This window comes from Budorcas taxicolor, chromosome 5, assembly GCF_023091745.1.
Source record: "Budorcas taxicolor isolate Tak-1 chromosome 5, Takin1.1, whole genome shotgun sequence".
Taxonomy (NCBI): Eukaryota; Metazoa; Chordata; class Mammalia; order Artiodactyla; family Bovidae; genus Budorcas; species Budorcas taxicolor.
The window spans coordinates 93,334,228-93,362,092 of NC_068914.1; the positions used below are offsets into that span (position 1 = coordinate 93,334,228).

General features: G+C 40.2%; 1 protein-coding gene across 1 annotated transcript; it reads left to right on the forward strand.

The window, feature by feature from the left end:
* The first annotated feature begins 13,081 nt into the window (after positions 1-13,081).
* Positions 13,082-13,469, forward strand: LOC128048464 (60S ribosomal protein L35a-like). Its single transcript, XM_052640863.1, has one exon. It carries the CDS (start codon positions 13,116-13,118, stop codon positions 13,446-13,448), a length of 333 nt encoding a protein of 110 aa, XP_052496823.1. The 5' UTR covers positions 13,082-13,115; the 3' UTR covers positions 13,449-13,469.
* Positions 13,470-27,865: the final 14,396 nt, after the last annotated feature.

Sequence of the window (27,865 nt, forward strand, 5' to 3'; positions counted from 1 at the left end):
GCAGTGCAATGGTAAAGAATCCTCCTGCCAATGCAGGAGACTCAAGAGACACGGGTTTGATCCCTGGGTCAGGAAGATCCCCTAGAGTGAAAAATGGCAACCTGCTCTAGTATTCTTGACTGGAAAATTCCATGGACAGAGGAGCCTGGTGGGCTAATCCATGGAGTTGCAGAGTCAGACACGACTATGCACGCACACAGACAAAGAAAAGGTCCACATCTTAAACTTACATTTTGTCACAGAGCTAGGTAATCAGGAAGCACTCACACACGAACAGAACTGGGACTGACATTTACTGAGAGACTAGGCTTCCCTGGTGGTTCAGATGGTAGACAATCCACCTATAATGCGGGAGACGCGGGTTCTATCCCTGGGTTGGGAAGAGCCCTGGAAAAGGAAGTGACAACCCACTCCAGTATTCTGGCCTGGAGAATTCCATGGACAGAAGAGCCTGCCAGGCTACAGTCCATGGGGTCACAAAGGGTTGGACATGACTGAGCGACTTGCAGTTCACTTCACTTTTATTATACCAAAAATCATTCTCTTTTTGTCATTTTAGCTGCCTTCCTGTTCACTTGACTCACTGAAACTTCTGGCTTTTAGATCACTCCTCCACATGAAAACACTCTCTACACTTTAAAGAGAGATATTATTACCTGGAAGGAAATAATAATAACATCAGCCCATTAACAAGCCTTATATATTAGCAAAGGCAGCACCTCAGAGAGTTAGCAGGGCATGACTGTATGTCCTTCTGGAGGGAAGGTAGGAAAAGCGCAGAGCTGGGTTGGTGAATAAGTTTTATCCAGTGTGCCAACCCTCACCATTAGTGTTGCCTGCTGCCTGGAGCTCTGCTTTGAGGAGTCTGGAGGCAGAGCAGCTCTGTAGGAAAAAGAATTGCAATTGTTTAGACTTAGCAGCAGCAGCCGCCTTCCTGGAGGCTTGATAGTATGTAATGAGTGAACAGCTTCAGAATCCTGCTAGGAAAACCTGCCCTGTGAAGCCACTGAGAGTCGAGGTACAGAGTGAAAATTGTCCATCTCTTCATAAAAAAAGGAAAACTTTTATGTCTCTCTGCAAGAGAATCTCTCTGTGGGGATATGGCAAGAAACCAGATAGCCTCTGCTATTCTCTCTTCTTCCAGATGCACTTTCTCCTGAGGGATGTCTCACACCGTGGTGGCCAGTGAGGAGTCAGGCCGCGTTTCTGTCCACTTAATAAATACTCTGGCTCATGTGTAAACATGTGACTCTTCCCTCAGGAGCCCACAGCATGATGAAATAGGTTGGCTTATTTAAAGAAACCATATCTGGGAGGAACTAGATGATAAGAGGAACGTAGAGAAGAGACCTCATGAACATTTTCCTGTCATGGAGCACTTGGGCCCTTTGGTAAAGTCTTTGGAACCCCCAGTCAGAATAATATTTTTAAATATATAAAATAAAGAGTTATAAAGGAAACCTGTTATATTGAAATATAGTCAGCAAAATATTAAAATGAAACAAATGTGATCTAGTAATTTGGGGTTTCTTTATCAATATAGTAAGTAGTAAGACAATACATTTGAAATATTGACAAGTTAAATTTTATTTTGCAATAGCATAGCAGTGTGAAGACAGTTGGTTTTCATTTGATTTGGAACATTAAACTTTGGGGTGGACCTTATCTCTTTCCACATATTAATACAAGAACACTAGAAAGCAACATGGATGTCTGGATCACCAGGGTGGTACTTCAATCTTTGGTGGCAGAGAGCTGCCCAAATGTTGGCCAGCTACATCACCTGAACATCTGCAGATAGGGCGACTGTGCTCCCATGAAATAATATTTGCTTATTGCAGGTTGAATAACAATCACAGTTTCAAAGTATGATGAAGAAAAATAGTATTTACAGATCTCTGGAGCTACTATCTAGAAATATCAAAGTCTCTGTGATTTCTATTGGTGATAAAACCCTTGATTGTGCCTAAACTTCTGAAGTTTGCTGCTGAGATAGGCTGAAATTTTTCACTTCTTCTGTATTCAGTTTTTCTTTGTGACTTTGCAGTTCCACTCACAAAATGCAAAGTGTACTTCCCCACACTAGGCTTTGAACTCTAGCACATGACTTGCTTTAGCCAAAGAGACTGTGCACCAGTGTTGAGCCTAGGCCTGAAGAAGCCTCATGTATTTTCACTGGTGTGTTAGTGCATTCTTCATCACCATGGGAAGAATTTGCCCAGAGTGGTCTACTAGTCTAAGGAGAATGAAAGACACTTGGCACAGTACTGCCCAGCCAGCCTACAAAAGTGCAGCAAAAGGCAGAATCCACTGGCTTGGCTCACTGTAGATCACACAACCCCCCAAGGTATGAGGAAGTTTAAGTTCAGAAAAGCTATTCCAACTGACCTATAGATGCATGAGAAATGAATGGCTGTTGTTGAATGACTGACATGTGTGTCTGTTATGCAGCGGTAGCTAAATGATAACTTTTTCTACAATTTAAGTAAATGCTACATTTCAGTGAGATTCTGTGCAACCTAGTTAGAGTTTAGTAAACATCAAGGTGTGATGTTTTCCAACCCAAGTTCACAAATCCTTCTAAAACAGAGACAGGGAATCTACAGCTGAACTGTTCAGGCTCTGCTAAGATAACTGAGATTCCAGAAAGGTATCAAAATAATATTACCGAAGCTTAAAGAAGATATCAAAATAAGTATAGTGATAATCCTAAGAAGGAAGAAATAACAGTATGGCAGCAAAAAAAATGATTTAAATTATATTGCTGATATTTTAGAGTAAATTAAAGCTTACTTAGAATTTTAAAAATTATTATATATGTTTTCAACTTTTATTAGATATATAAATAACTTGAGTATTAAACAAAATATCAACAAGCAGTAATTATTGCTGCTAAGTCACTTCAGTCATGTCCGACTCTGTGTGACCCCATAGACGGAAGCCCACCAGGATCCTCCATCCCTGGGATTCTTCAGGCAAGAACACTGGAGTGGGTTGCCACTTCCTTCTCCAATGCATGAAAGTGAAAAGTGAAAGTGAAGTCACTCAGTCATGTCAAACTCTTCAAGACCCCATGGACTGCAGCCTACATGCTCCTCCATCCATGGGATTCTCCAGGCAAGAGTACTGGAGTGGGGTGCCATTGCCTTCTCCAGTAATTATTGCTAGCTACATTAAAAACAACATCAGAAGCAAAAATTCAGCATTATGAACCTGCCACTTCTCCTTTTCTCTGAGTCTTAGCTCAATTCTTCCCAGTCCTCTTTCTGAAAACTGACAGGTTGGGGTGACCTTCCCTCCCCAGGTCAAACACCCACCTCTTTTTCTATTCTAGAAGGAATGAATGGGAACAACCATTCCTTTTTATTACAATCTTGCCCCCAAGATTAGGAAGGATGTCATCTTACTATTATGTCCAGAAAAAGACTTTCACGATAAACCAGTATAATTCCTAAAGTCTGGGTTACCTATTTTAAACATCATTATGTGTGATGATTAATTTTATGTGTCAACTTGACTGGCCACAGGGGGCTCAGATTAACATTATTTCCGAGTTTGTCTGTGAGGGTGTTTCTGGATGAGATGACCATTTGGGGGGGTGTTTCTTCCAGGTTTATTGAGGTATAACTGACATACAGCACTGTACAAGTTTAAGGTAAACCACCTAATGAATTGACTTAGATACATCATGAAATGACTACCACAATACATTAGTGAACACCCATCATCATAGAGATACAAAATTAAAGAGAAAAAAAAAGTTTTCCTTATGATGAGAACTCCTAGGATTTACTCTCAACAACTTTCATATATAACATAGAGCTGTGTTAACTGTATTTTTCATGTTGTACATTACATCCCTAATACTTATTTATCTTATAACTGGAAGTTTATACTTTTTGACTGCCTTCATCCCATTTCCCCTCCCTCCATTTCCCATCTCTGGGTAACCATAAATCTGATCTTTTTCTATGAGTTTGCTTGTTTGTTTTTTGAAGTATAATTGACCTAGCCCACTAACAACATTTTAGTTCCTGTTATATCCTGTAATGATCCAGTATTTCTAGACCTTTCCAGTGATCACCATGCCACGTCCAGTTGCCATAAGGTCAACATTTGAATCAGTGCATGCAGTAAATTGTCCTCCACAAAGTGGACGGGCGTTATTCAATCCGCTGAGGGCCTGAACAGAACAAAGTGTGGAAAAGGAGGAATTAGCTCCATTTCCGCCCTTTTTCCTGCCTCAGTAATTGAGTTAGGATATCTTATCTCATGTTCTCTAACCCTTGGACTGGGATCTTCACAGTGACCACCCTGGTTCTCAGGCCTTTGTGCTCAGACAGACCGCATCACCAGCTTTCCTGGGCTTTCAGCTTGCAGACTTGTTAGTCTCTCCATAATTGCATAAGCCAATTACCAATAATATATATGTATGTACATATACATTCATACATATCCTACTGGTTCTGTTTATCTGGAGAACTCTGACTAATATGCTATGTACAGAGCACCAACAAAATGGTCCAGTCAGCTCCATACTAAGATCAACACAGTTTCTTTTCATTCCCATCAGTTTAATTTGATACGAGGACCAGGACTCTACATGAGTAATTGTTTGAACCAAAAGATATACATGCCCTAAGAGAGATGGACAATTTTCAGGACTAGGACATCTTAAATCCAAATTAAGGGGGAGAGAGAGACTAACTCTTCAGAGGTCCTCTATAAGCACACTTATATAATATCATCAACAGAAATTTTAACGTATTACCCAAACTTTCACTTCTCTTATTTAAATAAAAAAAACACTGGGGAAAAAACTAGCAACATCTGCAAAGTATCCATGAACTAGCAAGAAAATAAGTAATACTTCAGCCAAAAACAAGGTAAAAGTGGGAATCCAGAAACATAAAGGACATCTTTCACTCTGAAAATTTACCAGATCAGTAAGTCTAGACCATCAGCTGCCAAAGCCTCAATAGGGTTTAGGAAACAAGTCCTAGACCCTCCCAAGGTAGATCATATATTGGGAGACCTATTGACAAAGCAAGGATCCCAAAGGCCCTCACTCTCAGTATAAGGATAAAATGTAAATCATAAACACCACTCCAAAGCACTTAAGGGAAAATTGCCTTCAAACATTGAATAGAGAGGGGAAAAGATAAGACATTCCTCTTCAGAAATCATGTATTATTGTTTAGTCACTCAGTTGTATTCAACCCTTTTGTGACCCCATGGATCTTAGCCCTCCAGACTTCTCTGTCCATGGGATTTTCCAGGCAAGAATACTGAAGTAGATTGCCATTTCCTTTTCCAGAGGATCTTCCTGATCCAGGGACCTAACCCACATCTCCTTCATTGCAGGCGGGTTCATTTCCACTGAACCACTGGGAAAGACTTTTCTTCATGTATCAGTTCAGTTCAGTCGCTCAGTCGTGTCCGACTCTGCAGTCCCATGAATCACAGCACGCCAGGCCTCCCTGTCTATCACCAACTCCCGGAGTTCACTCAAACTCATGTCCATCGAGTCAGTGATGCCATCCAGCCATCTCATCCTCTGTCGTCCCCTTCTCCTCCTGCCCCAAATCCCTCCCAGCATCAGAGTCTTTTCCAATGAGTCAACTCTTCACATGAGGTGGCCAAAGTACTGGAATTTCAGCTTTAGCATCATTCCTTCCGAAGAAATCCCAGGGCTGATCTCCTTTAGAATGGACTGGTTGGATCTTCTTGCAGTCCAAGGGACTCTCAAGAGTCTTCTCCAACACCACAGTTCAAAAGCATCAATTCTTTGGCGCTCAGCCTTCTTCACAGTCCAAATCTCACATCCATACATGACTACTGGAAAAACCATACCTTGACTAAACGGACCTTAGTCAGCAAAGTAATGTCTCTGCTTTTGAATATACTATCTAGGTTGGTCATAACTTTTCTTTCAAGAAGTAAGCGTCTTTTAATTTCATGGCTGCAATCACCATCTGCAGTGATTTTGGAGCCCCCAAAAATAAAGTCTGACACTGTTTCCACTGTTTCCCCATCTATTTCCCATGAAGTGATGCGACTGGATACCATGATCTTCGTCTTCATGTATAATTGAACCCAAATTTATACTAACTGAATGGTCTGAAGGACCTCAGATTAGGAGTTTATTCTTAGTGCTCTCAAGTATGAGACAGAAACAAATACAAATTCACTTTGAAAAAGCTGTAGACATTTCATCCTAGAAAAATGATTAGAGAAGGAAATGGCAACCCACTCCAGCATTCTTGCCTGGAGAATCCCAGGGACAGGGGAGCCTGGTGGGCTGCCGTCTATGGGGTCACAGAGCAGCCTTCAATTAAACAAACACACACAAGAAACGATGAGCAAAAGCCAAAAGAATAAAACAGCAGAATCAGATCCTCAATGACTTCAAATACCAGAATCATGAGAACCACAATGTGAAATAGTATGTTGAATATATTTCAATAAATAGAAGAGAGTTTGGATACTGTGATTAAACAGCAAGCAGATTTTAAAAAGAATAAAACAGAACTTCTGCAGGTGAGAAATACCATAATTGAAATTAAAAATTCAATAAAAGGTTCAATAGCAAATAAGTCATGGCCACTGAAACAATGATTTGGAAAACAAAACTGAAGAAATTATCAAAATTAAACCTAAAGAGAAAAGATATAGGAAATATGAAAAACAGATTAAGATACATAGAAAATAGAATGAGAAATCAATTTTTTTTAATTGAAAGAAAAGATCCTAGCACTTCCTGTCATTTAGATATTGGGCAAGATAAAAATACATTCAGCCATTCAAGGTCTCAGAAGAACGGTCACATTAAGACTCATATTGAAGAAGTGTTTGGGATGAAGTACTTTAAAAAGAAGGAAAATCCAAGAGATGCTGTATGAGATATATGAACTAAATATATTTAAATATCTTACTGAAGAAAAAAACTGTATTCTACTAAGGACTTTAAAGAGCACACAAATGCTTGATTCAGGACAAATTTTAGAAGGAATTTTTAATTTGTAACAGACCACTATACACAAATTTTAACATACAGGAGAAAACATTAGGTCACATTGATTGACTTCAGAATAAGCAAATATTATAAATTTAAATATAAGACAAAATTATAGTAACACAGATAGGTGAATAAAGTATCTTGTTGGAGTTATTATTTGAAAATAGTTAAATTTGAAATAGAGAAAAAGAAATATACATATATATATACACACACACACACACACACACATAATAATCCATAATTAAATTTCTAGATATTACCAAAATGATGAGATCAGGGTAGAGAAAGTTAGGGGGAGAGTTTTAAAAGCATAAGCATATGTATACTTCTTGTCTTGTTGGGGGAAGATAGAGATGTCTACTTTTCTAAGAAAAAGTATTTAAAAGAAATGTGGGAAAAGTGGAACAAATTGAAATCATCACCAAAACAAGAGTGAAGGATCGATATGTCAGTAACTACTCTAAGTGAAAACGGACTCAAAGTAAGAATTGTCAAAGTAAGAAATTGTCATTTCAAAGTAAGAAATTGTCAGACATTTCAAAGTAAGAAATTGTCAGATTGGAGTATGAGTGTGTTGGAGGAGAGGGCAGTGCTGTTTAGAAGAGACACATCTCCATACCAGAAAGCATAGCTGGTTCTCTCTACTCCTTATGATGCACACATAGGTCTCTTCACCTTCCTGTACCTCAGTTTTCTCGTAATATGAAAAATGGTGCATCAGCTAAATCTTTTTGTCTATGAGTAACAGAACCCCATCTCAAAGAGGATTGAACAATGAGGCTGTTTACAATCATGCACTAAAGCCCAAAGATAGGGGATGCTTCAGTGTATCTGTTTTGTCCTCAGGCTAGCTGCTTGCTGTCTCTCTCTTTTATTTTCTGTGTATTTTCCTTTTTTCTTTAAAATATTTATTGGAGTACAGTTGCTTTACTGGAGCATAGTTCCTGGAGGAGGAAATGGCAACCCACTCCAGTATTCTTGCCTGGACAATCCCATGGACAGAGGAGCCTGGCAGTTTGCAGTCCATGGGGTCACAGAGAGTCGGACACGACTGAGCTCTGCCCACATAGTTGCTTTACAATGTTGTGTTAGTTCCTACTGTAAAGCAAAGTGAATCAGCTACACGGATACATATATCCTCTCTTTTGGGGATTCCCATTTACGTCACCATGGAGCACTGAGTGGGGTTGCCTGTGCTATACAGTAGGTTTCCATTAGTTATCTGTTTTATTGTTGTTATTCAGTTGTATCAGTCTTTGTGACTCCATGGACTGCAGCACACCAGGCTTCCCTGTCCTTCACTATCTCCTGGAGTTGGCTCAAACTCAGATCCATTAAGTCAATGATGCCATCCAACCATCATTCCCCCATTTTCCTCCTGCCCTCAATAATTCCCAACATCGGGATCTTTTCCAATGAGTCAGCTCTTCGCATCAGGTGGCCAAAGTATTGGAGCTTCAACTTCAGCATCAATCCTTGCAATGAATATTCAGAATTGATTTCCTTTAGGATTGACTGGTTTGATCTGCTTGCTGCCCAAGGAGCTTCTCTAGGCAAGAATACTAGAGTGGGTTGTCATCTATTTTATGTATAGTATCAATAGTGTCTTTATGTCAATCCCAGTCTCCCAATTAGGCTAGCTCCTCTTCTGACCTCAAGACAACCCCTACACTTCTATGTAACCCATCCGGATGCAAACATGCACAGCAACAAGAGGCCTGTCTCCTTCAGGGGTCTCATTTAAAGAATAAAGAGATCTTGCTCAGAATCCTCCTAGCAGCTTTGTCACCACGTTTCACTGACTAGGATTTTATCTCTTCTTCATGTCTAAACAATTCCTGTTAAGGATAATGTAAAGCAATGACCTACTAGGCTTACCCTCGTTACTGAGGGATGGGACACGGAAGGATCTCAGTCACATGAAGAAGGTAAACATGTTAAAGAAGTGACATTCTACCAACAAGGAAAAAAAGGAAAGAAATAGGTTGTTACATAGGCAACCAAGGATGTCTGTTATCAGTGGGGACAGGAATACCTTCCAACAGGGTTGATGTAAGAATAACATTTGAAAGTTCTTAGAAAATATCTGGCCTAAAGAAGACATTTCATGAAAATTATTCTTCCTCCTGTTTTCCCTTTCTTTCTCTCTTTCCCTCCAGTTACAGTCTGGGCTTCTTTTTCTCTCCTTCACTTATTAGTTTAAGGGATTACAACTACAGCAGCCTGGGGAGTCCCAGAGTGTTTACACCACCCCTGCGCTGACAGACTGTAAATCACCCCCAAAAGCCACAGGCTAATGTTTGACTACTTTCTGGCCAGTGCAGCTGGGACAGCATTGAAACAGCACAGATCTAATTAGCAGCAGCCTGGTCCTCCCAAGCATTCTTTATACCGCTGTCCTATTGTTCATCTTGTAGAGTCAGTTTAGATGCAGGTTTTGGTAACTGCAGCTTCTCTGTGTTTAGTCATCATCATAATTTACACTTAAATATTTTGTAGGTTTGTTGTACAATTAAAGTGACTACATTTGCATTTAACTCAGAGTTTCAGATTAGAGCCCCATGATTCATAAGCACACGTAATTTTGTAGAGACAATGGCACAGTTTGAATATAATGATTTCAAACACTAATTGAATGGAACTACAGCAATGTAAAGAATCTTATTATTTCCTTTTATCTGGAGTGTGCTGCATGCTCAGTAGCTTCAGTCATGTCCAACTCTTTGCAACCCTATGGACTATAGCCCGCCAGGCTCCTCTGTCCATGGGATTCCCCAGACAAGAATACTGGAGTGGGTTGCCATGCCCTTCTCCAGGAGGTCTTCCTAACCCAGGGACTGAACCCACGTCTCTTATGCCTCCTGCATTGGCAGGGAAGTTCTTTACTACTATCACCATCTGGGAATTTTTACCTGGTGCACGTCTGCAAATATATTTAGGTTTGGGATGTTAGTTTTACTAACATAATATTAACAAATAGCAGTTATGACTTGTTGGAAACTTGCCAGAAGCCACTTTTCTATGTGTTTTACATTTATTAATTTAATTTAGTGCTTTTATTTAATTGAAATGAAGAAACTGAAACACCAGTTATAAGTAGCTTATTCAAGACTAGAAGGTTATAGCCAGAATTCAAACCCAAGCAGTCTTACTCCAAAGCCTACTCTCTTAACCATAATCTAATTGTTGAAAAAGGCTTGAGTTAGGTTTGCTTATTATATGTATAATGAAATATTACTCAGTCATAAAGAAGGATGAAATTCTGCCATTTACAGTGATGTGGACAGACCTAGAGAATATTATGCTTAGTGAAAATAAGGCAGACAAAGACAAATACTATTATCACCTATATGTGGAATCTTAGAAGATAATACAAATAAGCTTATATGCAAAATAAATAGACTCACAGACATAGAAAACAGACTTATGTTTACTAAACAGGAAGGGAGGGGAGGGGACAAGTTAGGGGTATGGGATTAACAGATACAAATCACTATATATAAAATAGATCAGCAATTAGGATTTACTATGCAGTTAGTTACTCAGTTGTGTCTGACTCTTTTGCAACCCTGTGGACTGTAGACCTCCAGGCTCCTCTGTCCATAGGGATTCTCCAAGCAAGAATACTGGAGTGGATTTCCACTTCCTTCTCCAGAGGATATTCCTGACCCAGGGATCAAACCCAGGTTTCCTGCATTGCAGGTGGATTCTTTACCACTGAGCCACCAGGAAAGCCCTGGGAATTATACTTGATATGCTATAATAACCTATAATGGAATATAATCTACAAAAACACCTGAGCCACTATTCTATACATCTGAAACTAACACAACGTTGTAAATCAACTATACTTAAATTTTTTTAAAAAATTAAGTCCATTCCTTTATAACTTAAAACAAAACAACCCATGGTAGTCTGAAAATCTTACAGACCAATTTTGCATGAAAACGTCTACAAGGTGATTTGAACTTTTGGGAGAAAGTGTAGACAAATTCCAAATATTACTAAAAAATGTGCTTTCCCCTCCAGATCAAGAGAAATTATACATTTTGCTAAAGCATCACTGAACTATTTCAGAGTTCAAATCAAATTATGTGGGGGTAGAGATTGTCTGCAGAAGGGAGTGGAAAACCACTTCAGTATTCCTGCCTTGAGAACCCCATGAACAGTATGAAAAGGCAAAAAGATAGGACACTGAAAGATGAACTCCTCAGGTCAGTAGGTGCCAAATATGCTACTAGAGATCACTGGAGAAATAATTCCAGAAAGAATGAAGAGACGGATCCAAACCAAAAACAACACAAAGTTGTGGATGTGACTGGTGATGGAAGTAAAGTCTGATGCTGTAAAGAACAACATTGCATAGGAACCTGGAATGTTAGGTCCATGAATCAAGGCAAATTGGAAGTGATCAAACAGGAGATGGCAAGAGTGAACGTCAACATTTGAGTTTAGGAATCAGCAAACTAAAATGGACTGGAATAGGTTAGTTTAACTCAGATGACCATATATCTACTACTGTGGGCAAGAATCCCTTAGAAGAAATGGAGTAGCCATCATAGTCAACAAAACAGTCCAAAATGCAGTACTTGGATGCATCTCAAAAATGACAGAATGATCTCTGTTTGTTTCCAAGGAAACCATTCAATATCTCTGTAATCCAAGTCTATGCCCCAGCAAGTAATACTGAAGAAGCTGAAGTTGAATGCTTCTACGAAGACCTACAAGACCTTCTAGAATTAATACCCAAAAAAGATGCCCTTTTCATTATAGGGGACTAAAATGCAAATGTAGGAAGTTAAGAAACATCTAGAGGAACAGGCAAATTTGGCCTTGGAATACAGAATGAACCAGGGCAAAGGCTAATAGAGTTCTGCCAAGAGAATGCACTGGGCATAGCAAACACCCTCTTCCAACAATACAAGAGAAGACTCTACGCGTGGATATCACCAGATGGTCAACCTGAAATGAAATTGATTATATTCTTTACAGTCAAAGGTGAAGAAGCTCTATACAGTCAGCAGAAACTAGACCAGGAGCTGACTGTGGCTCAGATCATGAACTCCTTATTGCCAAATTCAGACTGAAATTGAGGAAAGTAGGGAAAACTACTAGACCATTCAGGAATGACCTAAATCAAATCCCTAATGATTATACAGTGGAAGTGAGAAGTAGATTTAAAGGATTAGATCTGATAGACAGAGTGCCTGATGAACTATGAACAGAGGTTCATGACATTGTACGGGAGACAGGAAGCAAGACCATCGCCATGGAAAAGAAATGAAACAAAGCAAAATGGCTGTCTGAGGAGGCCTTACAAATGGCTGTGAAAAGAAGAGAAGCGAAAAGCAAAGGAGAAAAGGAAAGATATACTCATTTGAATGCATAGTTTCAATGAATAGCAAGGAGAGATAAGAAAGCCTTCCTCAGTGATCAATGCAAAGAAATAGAGGAAAACAATAGAATGGGAAAGACTAGAGATCTCTTCAAGAAAATTAGAGATACCAAGGGAACATTGCATGCAAAGATGGGCTCAATAAAGGACAGAAATGGTATGGACCTAACAGAAGCAGAAGATGTTAAGAAGAGGTGGCAAGAATACACAGAAGAACTGTACAAAAGAGATCTTCACGACCCAGATAATCACGATGGTGTGATCACTCACCTAGAGCCAGACATCCTGGAATGTGAAGTCATGTGGGCCTTAGGAAGCATCACTACCAACAAGGCTAGTGGAGGTGATGGAATTTCAGTTGAGCTATTTCAAATCCTGAAAGATAATGCTGTGAAAGTGCTGCACTCAATATGCCAGCAAGTTTGGAAAACTCAGCAGTGGCCATGGGACTGGAAAAGGTCAGTTTTCATTCCAATCCCAAAGAAAGGCAATACCAAAGAATGCTCAAACTACTGCACAATTGCACTCATCTCACATGCTAGTAAAGTAATTCTCAAAATTCTCCAAGCCAGGCTTCAACAATACATGAACCGTGAACTTCCGGATGTTCAACCTGGTTTAAGAAAAGGCAGAGGGCTCTTTCAGCCATCCTGGACCCTGTGAAGGCCTGCTGGGAACAGGACTTCTAAAACGACAAATATGTCTAGAAGGCTATGGTCCAAGGCCATTTTTGCTGGCTATAAACGGGGCCTACGGAACCAAAGGAAATACACTGCTCTCCTGAAAATTGAAGTTGTATATGCTCGAGATGAAACTGAATTCTATTTAGGCAAGAGATGTGCTTATGTGTACAAAGCAAACAACAACACAGTAACTCCTGGTGGAAAACCTAACAAAACCAGAGTAATCTTGGGAAAGATCACTCGAGCTCATGGAAACAGTGGCATGGTTCGTGCCAAATTCCGAAGCAACCTTCCTGCTAAGGCCATTGGACACAGAATTCGTGTGATGCTGTACCCTTCGAGAATTTAAACTTCTTGAAAATAAATAAAAGTGTGGGGGAAAAAAAGAAAAGGTAGAGGAACCAAAGATCAAATTGCCATCATCCTCTGGATCATCAGATAAGCAAGAGAGTTCCAGAAAAACATCTATTTCTGCTTTATTGACTATGCCAAAGCCTTTGACTGTGTGGATCACAATAAACTGTGGAAAATTCTGGAAGAGATGGGAATACCAGACCACCTGACCTGGCTCTTGAGAAATCTGTATGCAGGTCAGGAAGCAACAGTTAGAACTGGACATGGAACAACAGACTGCTTCCAAAGAGGAAAAGGAGTACGTCAAGGCTGTATATTGTCACCCTGCTTATTTAACTTACATGCAGAATACATCATGAGAAATGCTGGGCTGGATGAAGCACAAGCTGGGGTCAAGATTGCTGGGAGAAGTATCAATCAGCTCAGATGTGCAGATGACACCACCCTTATGGCAGAAAGTGAAGAAGAAATAAAGAGCCTCTTGCTGAAAGTGAAAGAGGAGAGCGAAAAAGTTGGCTTAAAGCTCAGCATTCAGAAAATGAAGATCATGGCATCTGGTCCCATCACTTATGGGAAATAGATGGAGAAACAGTGGAAATAGTGTCAGACTTTATTTTTGGGGGCTCCAAAATCACTGCAGATGGTGACTGCAGCCATGAAATAAAAAGACACGTACTCCTTGGAAGAAAAGTTATGACCAACCTAGACAGCATATTAAAGAGCAGTGACATTACTTTGCCAACAAAGGTCTGTCTAGCCAAGGCTATGGTTTTTCCAGTAGTCATGTATGGATGTGAGTTGGACTATAAAGAAAGCTGAGTGCTGAAGAATTGATGTTTTTGAACTGTGGTGTTGGAGAAGACTCTTGAGAGTCCCTTGGACTGCAAGGAGATCCAACCAGTCTATCCTAAAGTTAATCAGTCCTGAATGTTCATTGGAAGGACTGATGTTGAAGCGGAAACTCTGATCCTCTGGCCACCTGCTGCGAAGAACTGACTCATTGGAAAAGACCCTGATGCTGGGAAAGATTGAAGGGGAGAGGAGAAGGGGACGACAGAGGATGAGATGGTTGGATAGCATCACCGACTCAATGGGCATGAGTTTGAGTAAACTCTGGGAGTTGTTGATGGACAAGAAAGCCTGGCGTGCTGCAGTCCATGGGGTTGCAAACAGTCAGACATGACTGAGTGACTGAACGTAACTGAACTGAGAGATTGTCAGCTACACCCTGAACATATCCCCCTTCCTTCATCTTAGCACTAAAGCACCCCACCATTACATCATATTTAGCACTGCACATGGCCTCTAGATATTACAGTCCCTGTATCTCTTGCAGCTAGATGTGGCCTTTTGATATTACCACTAGCATAATATGAGCAGAAGGAATGCTTGCAACCTCTGGGATGCTTTCTTATAAGGAAAATGCTTGACCCCACTTCTTTCTCCCTTCCTTCTGACTAGAATGGGTTGACATGGATCAGATAAGCAAGATTCTAACATGAGGACCGGGAAGCATCTCAGAGCAAAGATGTTAAGCAGTTTTGTGCTGTGGATCTCTTAGGCAGTCTGGTAAAACCTATGGAGTTCTTCTTAATGTTTATAAATGCATAAATTAAAATATATAAAGGTTAAAATGGGAAATTTAGTAAACTGTACTTCTCAAAATATGTTTAGAAGCATCAATATAATATGTTTACTAACCCACTAAATAACAAGCTCTAAAGACACGTCTGCCATTAGTAGTGATGTGGTATAATACTAAGATATTTGCAATAAATTATATGATATAAAATTAACTGTAATTACTATTGGTGGAAAAGTCATAGGTACTGAAAATATCCTTATTGGTTGTTGTCTACCTTCAAAAGTGAAAGGAATACTAGAATACTAGTACTAAATCTTATTTAGAGGTGAATGAAAGATAGCTTTTTCCATCCAAGTTCAACAGATTTCCTAAATTCTATACATGGCCTTCCAAGATGGGGATGTTGAAGAAATAAGACAAAGGCTGACCTTGTGGAACAGAGCCACCTATTTGCCATGGATTTCCAACCTACCTCCTGACTGTTACATAAAGACAGAGGAAAAAAAAAAAAAAACTATTAAAGCTACTGTCAGACTTCCCTGGTGGGCTAGTGGTTAAGAATCCACCTGCCAATGCAAGGGACACAGGCTAGATCTCTGGTCTGGGAAGATTCCACATGCCTTGGGGCGACTAAGCCCATGCCCCACAACTACGGAGCCCACACGCCCTAGAGCCCATGCTCCGCAACAAGAGAAGCCACCACAAAGAGAAGCCACCACACCACGACTAGAGAGTAGCCTTCAATTGCTCCAACTAGAGAAAATCTTCTTGCAGCAGCAAAGACCCAGTGCAGCCAAAAAGTAAACTAACTCATAAAAAATAAAGCTGCTGTATTTTAAAGTATCTGCTATAGCAGCTTAACCTGTACTCTAATATAGTGGAATATTACAGCCCTTCAGAAATTGTCCTTTATCTGAAGTCTATAAAAATCAGTTTTCGGCTACTCGGGAAATCAAGTTAAAAAAAAACAACTAAGAACAGATACGGAGAAGGAGTGTCCAGTGTAACAGATCCCTCTTCATTTAGTCAGTTATGAATGACTAGTCACCCAGGTCAGGCATTCTTACTGGGACTACTCTTCGGTCATTACTACCAGCTTCCTAGGGTCTCCGAAAAATGCAACCTCAGTCATTTCAAGTCAGAGAAGTTTGGATGCCTCGTGTGTTTGATGTGGCTGGAACTACATCAAACAACAGCACTAAAGAACGCTTCTGAAGGATTTAGTCTAACTGCCTCTTAGTATTTCTGAACAAGGGCAGGGAAAAAAAGCTTCTTCCAGCCATTATTGTGACTGTTCAGAAATTTTCCATTTACTGTACAAATTTTAACCTCAGCCCATTATATGAAACAAAATGAAAGCAGGAAACACGTGATCTGAACAACTCTTTGTCATTCTTCAGAAAAGGCTTATACAAAAGAACTGAAGAAACAAGTAAACAAAGTTTTAGTTGTTATTAAAAGACACCAGAAAACCAGTTGTGATAGGACTCTGAAAATTTTTTGATCACACTGGTTGGCAGACATTCTTCTCAAGTCCCAGGGGAAGAATTGGTTTTGTGTAAAAAGGTTAGAAAAGATTAAAGTCAGAGGCAACAGCAATGTAGAGTGTTTTGCAAACACAAAATATCATGAAGTCAAAGAACACAGATAGGAAAAAACAAAAACTTACAAAATAACTTCCTGTTGAAATAAGACTTTTTCTAGAAGACTATAAAAAGTTCTGTTTGCTTTAAGATAGATGCTAAAAACTGAGGAAATAGACTTAAGAAAATCATATTGATGGCAATAATAGCAACCTCTAATGTTGATCTGGTTTGTGTAAAATTGGTATTATTCCTGTTTGTGTGTGCTCAGTCACTTAGCCATGCCTTACTCTTTGTGATCCCATGGACTGTAGCCTGCCAGGCTCCTCTGTCCATGAAATTTTCCAGGCAAGAATACTGGAGTGGGTTACCATTTCCTCCTCCAGGGGATGTATTACTTCTTCCTTAAATATTTGGGAAAATTCACCAGGAAAATCATCTAGGCCTGAGATTTTCTTTGTGGGATTTTCTGTTTCTTTTTGCTAATTCTTGTTTTACAGGAGTTTGCTCACTTCATCTAAATCACTGGATTTACTGGCATAACATAGGCTATGATACTCACTTGTTACCATTTTTGTGTCTACAGGGTCCCTAACAAGACTTCTATTTCACTCCTAACGGTAATAATTTGCCTTTTCGGTCTTTTGTTAAAGGCTTATCAATATTATCAATTGTTTCAATGAACCAACCTTTGGCCTTGTTTATTTTCTTTTTTTTTATTTCATTGATTTCTGTTTTTTATTTTTTCCTTCTTTCTATTTACTTTATGTTTAATTTACATTTCTTTTGGTAGCTCTTGAAGGTGGAAGATGAGAGCACTGATTTTTAAACCTTCTTTATTTTGTAATGCAAGCGTTTACAAATATAAAATTATCTTTCAGTTCAGTTCAGTCACTCAGCTGTGTCCAATTCTGCGTCCCATGGACAGCAGCACGCCAGACCTCCCTGTCTGTCACCAAATCCTAGAGCTTACTCAAACTCATGTCCATCAGGTTGGTGATGCCATCCAACCATCTTATCCTCTGTTGGCCCCTTCTCCTCCTGCCTTCAATCTTTCCCAGCATCAGAGTCTTCTCCAATGGGTCAGTTCTTCACATCAGGTAGCCAAAGTATTGGAGCTTCAGCTTCAGCATCAGTCTTTCCAATAAATATTCAGGACTGATTTCCTTTAGGATGGACTGGTTGGATCTCTTTGCAGTCCAAGGAACTCTCAAGAGTCTCTTCCAATACCACAGTTCAAAAGCATCAATTCTTCAGCACATAGCTTTCTTTATAGTCCAACTCTCATACCCATACATGACTAATGGAAAAAACACAGCTTTGACTAGATGGACCTTTGTTGGTAAAGTAATGTCTCAGGTTTTCAAAATGCTGTCTAGGTTGCTCCAAGGAGCACGTGTCTTTCAATTTCATAAATTCTGATATGTGTATTTGTTATAATTCAGTTCAAAATCTTTTATCTTTTTCCTTGTGACTCCTTCTTTGAAGCGTTTCTCATTTCTAAATATTTGGGGATTTTTCTTGATATCTTTTTGTTATTATTTTCTATTATATTCTAAGAGCATACTCTGTATAGGTTCTGTCTTTTAAGTTTATTCAGACCTCTTTCTATGGTTTGGCATGAGTTCTATCTTGGTAAATATTCTAAATGCACTTGAAGGAGTATTCTGGAGTTGTTTAATGTAGCGTTATATAAATTTAAATTAAGTTGGAGAGAGTGGTTCAGATTTTCTATGTCATTTCTCATTTTTTGTCTACTTAATCTACTAGTTACTGAGGAAGGAGTATGTTAAGATCTCCAACTATGCTTGTGATTGTCTATTTCTCACTTTATTTCTATTCATTCTTGCTTCATATATTTTGAGGTTCATATACATTTAGCATTATTGTCCCTTAAAGATTTTCCCTTTCATCATTATGAAATGTCTTTCTTTCATTTGGTAATGCTTCTTGCCTATACTATCTGATAATAATATAAATACCTGTCTTCAGGTACACTGAGACTCTTGAGGATCCCTTGGACTACAAGGAGATCCAACCAGTCTATCCTAAAGGAGATCAGTCCTGGGTGTTCACTGGTAGGACTGATGTTGAAGCTGAAACTCCAATATTTTGGCCACCTGATGCGAAGAGCTGACTCATTTGAAAAGACCTTGATGCTAGGAAAGATTGAGGGCAGGAGGAGAAGGGTACCACAGAGGATGAGATGGTTGGATGGCATCACTGACTCAAAGGACATGGGTTTGGGTGTACTCCAGGAGTTGGTGATGGTCAGGGAGGCCTGGCATGCTGCGGTTCATGGGGTTGCAAAGAGCTGGACATGACTGAGCAACTGAACTGAACTGAGCCTCACTTTGATGGTGTTCAATCTAATGTTAAGCCCATCTAATGAGTGTTTGATTCAGATGCTATATTTTCCAGTTCTAGAAGTTCTATTTGTTTGTTTGTTTGTTTGTTTTAGAGTTTTCCATATCTCTTCTGAAACACCCAATCTTTTTAATCATTATATCCATCTTTTCCTGCAAATTTTAAAAACATATGTGTATTAGTGTTTTAAAGTTCTATTAATGCCCGTAACTGAGTAATCTATGGGTCTGTTTCTATTGACTAATTTTTCTTTTGACTATATATTCCATTTTCCTGTTTCTTAGTGTGCTTCATAATTCTTTTGTTATATTCCAAATAATGTATAGAAAAGAACAGTGGTGACCAAAGTATAATATTTAGTTTTGTTTTACTTCATTTTATTTTCCAGCAAATACAAGCTCTTTTATCTATCTGGAAGTTAGGATGAGGAGCTTATCATTAGTATTTCTTCCAGAGAGTCAAGCTGAGCTATATCTGGGATACAGCTTTTAATCGATTGAAATCACCTATGACTAGTCCAACCCTCAACCACCTGAGTCATAACTTTTTATGTTTTCAGTAGCTGAGCTGCAAGAATATTGGCTGCAGTTTCATATACTTTTGCAATATTTTGAATCTTTGGATTCACCTCCAGGCAGGGATCCAGAATGTAAACACCACAGGAATGCACAGACCTAAGCAATTTCTTTCTGCTCACCAGCCCTTTCTCCACTGTTATTATCTTTGCAAAACTCATGGTTGGGGAGGGTCTTCAAAAGGGCAGACAGAACTACTGATCCCAGTAATCTGTCCCAGCATTTGGGGCTTTTCAGACTTTAATTTATCCTGACGGCCCCAAAAGATTGGAAAATCAGATTTGTTAAGGACAACAAAGAGTATATAATATGCTAAGAAAAGGTTGAAGGACTAGTAGATTTCAAGTAAACTGAAGTCTTCCCTGGTGGCTCAGTGGTAAAGAGTCCATCTGCCAATAGAGGAGACACAGGTTCAGTCCCTGGGCCAGGAAGGTCCCGCATACCTCAGGGCAACTAAGCCTGTGTGCTACAACTGCTGAAGCCCACACAACCTACAGACTATTCTACGCAACAAGAGAAGCCACTGCAAAGAGAGGCTGGTGCACCGCAACTAGAGAGTAGCCCCATTCGCCAGAGCTAGAGAAAAGCCTGCGTGGCAATGAAGACCCAGCACAGTCAAAACTAAATAAATATTCTTTAAAAAGTGCAAAATCTCAAGGCACAAAATAAAGTAAATTAAGAAGCTTGGTTAGATGATATTACTTTAAGCATGAACAAAATATATTAATTGATTTTTTATTAAAAAAAAGTCCTCTTGGCCTACCAAACCTATCTCTACCCTGCCATGGGGAATAATTCTGCCCACAGCTTCCCATGAGTCTGCATAGCCATTTTCTGTCTGTAATATTCTAACCTGGTTTAATAGTTAATTTATAGATGGCACTAATCTACTTTTTTCATCTAGAAAAAACAATTCATGTGAAGTCCACCACCCCATTTCCTGAAATTTCCCTCCAATTAAGATTCTGGTGATAAACTCCAATAAAAGGCTTTGGCATAGTAATTAGTGATTTTGATACAAAAATAATGTTGTCTTGTCTTTACAGCCACCAACACTCTTCCAAAGGTATATTAGTCTGCTGCTGCTGCTGCTAAGTCACGTCAGTCGTGTCCAACTCTGTGCGACCCCATAGGCAGCAGTCCACCAGGCTCCCCCATCCCTGGGATTCTCCAGGCAAGAACACTGGAGTGGGCTGCCATTTCCTTCTCCAATGCATGAAAGTGAAAAGTGAAAGTGCAGTCGCTCAGTCATGTCCGACCCTCAGTGACCCCATGGACTATAGCCTTCCAGGCTCCTCCGTCCATGGGATTTTCCAGGCAAGAGTACTGGAGTGGGGTGCCATCGCCTTCTCCATATTAGTTTGCTAGGGCTGCCATAATAAAATACCATAGATGGTGGTTTAAACAAAACAAAGTTATTTTCTCTCAGTTGTATAAGCCAGATGTCCAAGATCTAGGTTCCAGTTGATACAGTTTCCAGTGAGGACTTCTTCCTGGCTTGTAGACAGTCATCTTCTCACTATGTCTCACATGGTTTTTCCTCCATAGGTTTACAGGAAGACAGAGCTTATAAAGCTTTAAAAGAGGCACTAGATAACTTGCTAGAACACTAATCCTACTGAATCAGGACCCTCCCTTATGACCTCATTCAACCTTCATTACTTCCTTAAAGGTCCCATTACCAAATTCAACCACACTGATGTTTAGAGATTCAACACATAAATTTGGGCAGGGGGGGCACAAACATTTAGTCTAAAACAAAAGGTATTTGGATATGACATTGTTTGATTCTTGATGTAATACTTTTCCCATCTTTCTTCTGTAATCTTTCTTTCTCTCTTTCATACAAACATCCATACTTACATGCCCATTCACAGTGTTTTATGGAAAATCTCTATCATTAAGATAACCAAAGCTTAAAAGTAGAGGCTAACCACATGATAATATGTGAAATGGCAAGACATGGTTTGTGGCATACACTTTCATCTCAGGAAACATAGATTTATGCTGTTATAGAAATGACTTGTGGTTCAATTACTATAAAACAGAATTGTTACAGAAAGCTTTTGTTTTCACCCTAAAATACACCGTGGGTCAGTTCAGTCCAGGGAAAACAAAATTATAAGCCCTTTTCTCCACTCTGCTCCTGAAAGATATAGTCTCATCAAATATCTCAGGAACATCTTCCATATTAATTCTAACCCATTTTAACAAAGCGGTATTTTTATAAAAACCCCAGGAAAAGTGGAGAAATAAAATTCTGTCTTCAGTGTTGCTTTTCTATCGTGTAACTGCCCCCTACTCTTACAAGGTAAGGGTCTAGGAAGAGAGTATAATATATGGCTAAGAGTGCTGGCTTTGGAAACAGATATGGATTCCATTAATAAGTCTCATCACTTACTGTGTGACCTTTAGTAACAAGGTAGTTAGACCTTTAGATAAGGTAGCTAAGCGAGCAATAATTATATGTCAGACACTTTAATAGGCACTGAAAATACCAAAAAAAAAAAAAAGGTGTGAAATCCCTGCCATCCCAGGTCTCAAAATAGGAATACTAACACATATTTCAGGAGATTCTTTTAAAGGATTACATAAGTCCTTCTTAGTTACAACTGCATACTAAACCCCCCAGGGAGCTTTAAAAAAATACTGATGCTGTGTAGCTACTTACCTCTCAGGACCAGTTACTTCAGAATCTCTTCAGGGAAGACCTAGACAATGGTTATTTCTTTAAAATGGTTATTTCTTTAAAACTGCCCAGGGAATTCTAATGTGCAGCCAGAGTAGGAAACAATCGAATTACATAAAGCCATGGCAAGACTAAGAAGTCAATAAATTGTATTAATAGGATAACCTTTGTAAGCTCATGGTACTATAGGAGGTAGACAAACTCAAAGTAACAGCATCCAACAGGAAAATAAAACTGAAACAAATACAAATCTTTTACTGAGTCAAAAATACCAAAGAAGAAAGACAGAGAGATAGGAGATGAGATCAAAAGTTCCAGGATATGACCAACTAATATTTGACAAGGGAGCCAAGAATACTCAGTGGAGAAGAAGCAGTCTCTTCAATAAATGACACTGGGGAAAATATGATATTCATATGCAAAAGAATGAGACTGGACCCCTGGCTTATGCCACTCATGAAAATTAACTCAAAATGGATTAAAGACTTAAATGTAACACCCCGAAACCACAAAATTCCTAGAGGAAAGCATAGGGTAAAATCTCCATGACGCTGGTCTCAGCAATGATTTTCTTTGGATTTGACACCTAAAGCACAAGTGATAAAATAAACAATAAATGGAAGAGACTACATCAAATTAAAAAGCTTCCACATAGCAAAAGAAACAATCAACAAAATGAAAAGGCAATATACAGAATGAGAGAAAATATTTGCAAACCACAGTTCTTATAACAGGTTAATAGCCAAAATATATATGAATCCATATGCCCCAGTAGAAAAGCCAGTTTAAAAATTGGCAGTGGACCTGAATAGACATTTTCTCAAAGAAGATACTCGAACAACAAACAAGAACATGAAAAGATGCTAAGCAACACAGATCATCAGAGAAATGCAAATTAATTCACAGCACATCACTTCATACCTGTTAGAATGACTATCATCAAAAAGACAGGAGATAATAAGTGTTGGTGAGGATGTAGAAAAATGGGAATTCTTGTACACTGTTGGGAGAAATATAAATTGGTGCTCTACCATGGAAATCAGTATAGAAGTGCTCAAATAATTAAAAACAGATTTACCATATAATACAGCAACTACATTTCTGGGTATATATCTAAAAGAAATGAAGTCACTATCACAAAGATATATCTGTACGTCCAAGGTCGCTGCACTGATATTTATGATAGCCAAGACATGGAAACAATCTGTGTCCAAGAACAGATGGATGGATAGAGAAGATGTGGCGTAAACACACACACACACACACACACACACTATGGAATATTATTCACCCACAAAAAGAAGGAAGTCCAGCCATTTGCAACAATTTGGATGGACCTTGATAGCACTGGATTTCCCTCATAGGTCAGTTGGTAAGGAATCTGCCTGCAATGCAGGAGACCCCAGTTCGCTTCCTGGGTTGGGAAGATTCCCTGGAGAAGGGATAGGCTACCCACTCCAGTATTCTTGGGCTTCCCTTGGGCTTAGCTGGTAAAGAATCCGCATGCAGTGTGGGAGACCTGGGTTCGATCCCTGGGTTGGGAAGATCCCCTGGAAAAGGGAAAGGCTACCCACTCCAGTATTCTGGCCTGGAGAATTCCATGGATTGTATAGTCCATGGGGTTGCAAAGAATCGGACAGGACTGAGCTACTTTCATTTGATAGCGTTACACTAAGAGAAAGAAGTCAAGAGAAAGACAAACACTATGTGAACTCAATTATATGTGAAATCAAAAAGAAAAAAAAAGAACTCATAGAGACAAAGAACAAATTAGTGGCTGCCAGAGGTGGAGGGTTGGGGTGATGGAAATGGGTGCAGGTGATCAAAAGATACAAACTGCCAGTTACAAGAAAAGTAAGTTCTGGGAATGTAATGTACAACATAGTGACAATAGTTAATGCTACTATGTAGTATATTTGAAAGTTGCTAAGAGAATAAATATGAAGTGTTCTCATAAGAGAGTAAATATGAAGTGTTCTCATCACCATGTTAATGACAATCATTTTGTAATCTGTATACATACAGATGATTTGTATACACACATCAAATCATTATGTTGTACCCCTTAAACTTACGCAATATTATCTCTCAATAAAACTGAGGGAGGGGAGAATGGGCTCCAGGATGAAGGTGGGGGGCGGGGCACAGACCATGTAGGAGTCATGTGCTCTGACACATTTTTATGGGATTTGCCCTGATTGCTGTCCTGGAATACCCTGGAGGGAGCAGAGGCAGAAGGAAGCTAGTGCAGTGGTCCAGGTAGAGGCTGATAGTGACTTGGATCAGGTAGCGGCAGGGGAGATGTAAGAACTGGATCAGGACATCTCTTGGGGGAAGAAACAGTCGAATCTGATGACTTATTACATGTAAGGTATGAGGGGAAGTAGTCCAGAACTTTGGACTGAGCAAATGGATGAATTCCGTGGCTGTTAACAGAGAAGGCAAAGTCGTGATAATTGTTAAAATTAACGTGTACATGAAGTCGCTCAGTTGTGTCCGACTCTTTGCGACCCCCTGAACTGTAGCCTACCAGGCTCCTCTGTCCATGGGATTTTCCAGGCAATAGTACTGGAGTGGGCTGCCATTTCCTTCTCCAAGGGATCTTCCCGACCCAGGGATCAAACCCGGGTCTCCCGCATCGTAGACAGACGCTTTACTGTCTGAGCCACCAGGGAAGTATGCTATTCCCATATGCGGGGGTGGGGGAGGGAGACTAAGTCTTTAAAAAAATTAATCTTTTTAAAAAAATTAATTTATTTTTGACCACAACATGTGGCATGCAAAACTTCCACAACCAGGGATCAAATCCACTACACTGAAAGGGTGGATTCTTAACCACTGGACCACCAGCAAAGTCCAATAGACTAATGCCAATTCACATAAAGTGTTAGTGACGAAGTTTTTTCTTCCATTTATTAACAAACCTTTATTGTGTCTACAAAGTGCTAGGCTTTGTGGTGGGTACTTGCAACCCTAGGAAGCAGTAACTTGATCCAGAGGATTTAGAGAGATGGAATGAAATCTGAATGGGGCCTTGCAGGCACCAGAAGGAAACTGCCTTTTAGAAGATGTTCTTCAAGGCAAGGAAATCTGCTCTAATTTCTAAAACTAATTAAATAACCACTGTCTTACTTGCTGTGTGGTCTTGGGCACATTTAAATTTTCTGGACCATAGTTTTCTAATTCATCTAATAAGAATAATGGATATACAGTAATTATTGATTTCTTCTTTCCCTAATACTTGTAAATTGTAAATGGCCCCCATTATAAAATTCAGGGGCCTCTTTTGTCTATGAAGGAGATGATGGAAAATTCTGTTTGACTCCCCCAGAGGCTCTATGTGGATGATCTGATACTGGAGTAGTTCCCATTCTGAGATGAGAACTGAGTTCCTGCACCCCAGCTTGGTCCCTGGCCAGGGTGCTGTTCAGGGATCGTGCATCAAGTCCACCGCAGAAGCAAAAGCTACCAACATTTAGGGCACTGAGGCCTGTGCCAGCCCTGACTTTACACACTCACATGCAGAAAGAATAGCTGCTGCCAGATGTTCTGTGTATCATACACCATAAGCTGAAGGAGTGGTCCTCAGTGCCTAGGACAGTGGGCATAGTCTTTTCCAAGTGCCAAGTTCTCATAGAAGCCTGAATTCAGGATGCCTGAGTTGCCTGATTATTAATAACTCCAGTGCTCCACAGTCAGGAAGGGCACCCAGGTCCTGAGGAGCCTAGGAGAATCAGTGTCTACTGTAGCTCATGCGACAGCTGGGGGGAGGGCAGCACCCTCCACCTCCTGGCAAAAGCAGAGACTCGCCTGAAAGCTGGGTGGAGGGTGTGGTGGTCCATTTAAATAGCACACTCCTCCCACTAATAACAGTGGTTGTCTCCAGGGAGGGAAACCGGGGAAAGGGGGGCAAGTATGGGATTCTTTCCTCCATTTAAACAATACTAAGCGCCTACCTGGGTTTCCCTGGGGGCTCAGTGGTAAAGAATCTGCCTGCCAATTCAGGAGACACAGGTTCGGTCCCTGGGTTGGGAAGATCCCCTGGAGAAGGAAATGGCAACCCATTCCAGTGTTCTTGCCTGGAGAATTCCATGGGCAGAGGAGTCTGGCAGACTATAGTCCATGGGGTTGCACAGAGTCAAACATAACTTAGCAACCAAACAATAGCAGCACCTACTATGTGCCTGTAGCTGTTTTAGGACTTGGAGACACTGTTGTGAACAACAACAGCAACAAAAAAGCAAAAATCCCCACCCTCATGGAGTTTATTTTCTGTTGGAGGCACTGCTGCTGCTGCTGCTAAGTCGCTTCAGTCATGTCTGACTCTATGTTACCCCATAGACAGCAGCCCACCAGGCTCCTCTGTCCCTGGGATTCTCCACGTAAGAATACTGGAGTGGGTTGCCATTTCCTTCTCCAATGCATGCATGCATGCGAAGTCGCTTCAGTCATGTCTGACTCTGTGCGACCCCATGGACAGTAGCCCATCAGGCTCCTCTGTCCACAGGTTTCTCCAGGCAAGAATACTGGAGTGGGTTGCCATTTCCTTCTCCAGCTGGGGGCACAGACAATAGATAATATACTTTTCATAGCAGTACAATTGCTTTGCAACGTTTTGATAGTTTCCGCTGCATAGCGAAGTAAAACAGCTAACTTGGACCTCCCTCCAAGACCCAACCCCATCCCACCCTTCTAGGCCATCACAGAGCATTAAGCTGAACCTCCTAAGTTATACAGCAGCTTCCCAGTAGCTGCCTATTCTACACATGGAAACGAACATATGTCAATGGCAGTCTCCTTATTCGTCTCATCCTTTCCATCCTTCCTGGGTCTACGGGTCCATTCTCCATGTCTGAAACTCTATCCCTGCCCCGGAAATAGGATCAAGGGCACCATCTGTCTAGATTCCACATACAGGTGTTACTAGATAAAGAAGATGTGGCACGGACATGCAATGGAGCATTACCGAGTCGTAAAAAGGAACGAAGCTGGGCCATTTGTAGAGATTTGGATGACTCCAGAGACTATCATATAGAGCGAAGTAAGTTGGAAAGAGAGAGCATATATTTTCTGAGATAATATACATTTTAAAGGCAATAAAACTTCGTTATAAACATGGAGTGATAAATGTCTCTCACACAATATTGCAATTTCCCATTTACTGGTATGTCTGATTTACTAGAATGGGAACAACTTGAGGACAGGGTTCAAGCTTGTTCCTGACTCAAGACCTTTGTGCTTACTGTTCCCTTAGCCAGAACACAAATCCCCACACTGCACTTTGCTAGGTCACTCATTGCATCAAAGTCTCTGGTAAAATGGAGCCTCCACAGAGAAGCCTTCTCCGACCAATCTGTCTAAAGACACCTTTCACCCCAGGTCACTGGCCTCTTCCTCAGCCTTATTTTTCTTTGCAGCACTACCCGACATTCTTTGCAGCACCACTCAGCATTACGGCATTTATGTATTTGCTATGGTCTATCTCCGTAGTGGAAAGTCAGTTGCAAGAGGGAAGGACCTTTTTGTATCTGGCTTCTTTTGTACCCTGGAACCTACAGGGCCATCTGCTGACTAGCTGAACGAACAGGTGTTCTGTATAACTATGTGCCCAGC

Excerpts from the sequence above, each read along its gene's own strand:
- LOC128048464 (XM_052640863.1), top strand. The coding sequence starts at position 13,116 with ATGTCTAGAAGGCTATGGTCCAAGGCCATTTTTGCTGGCTATAAACGG.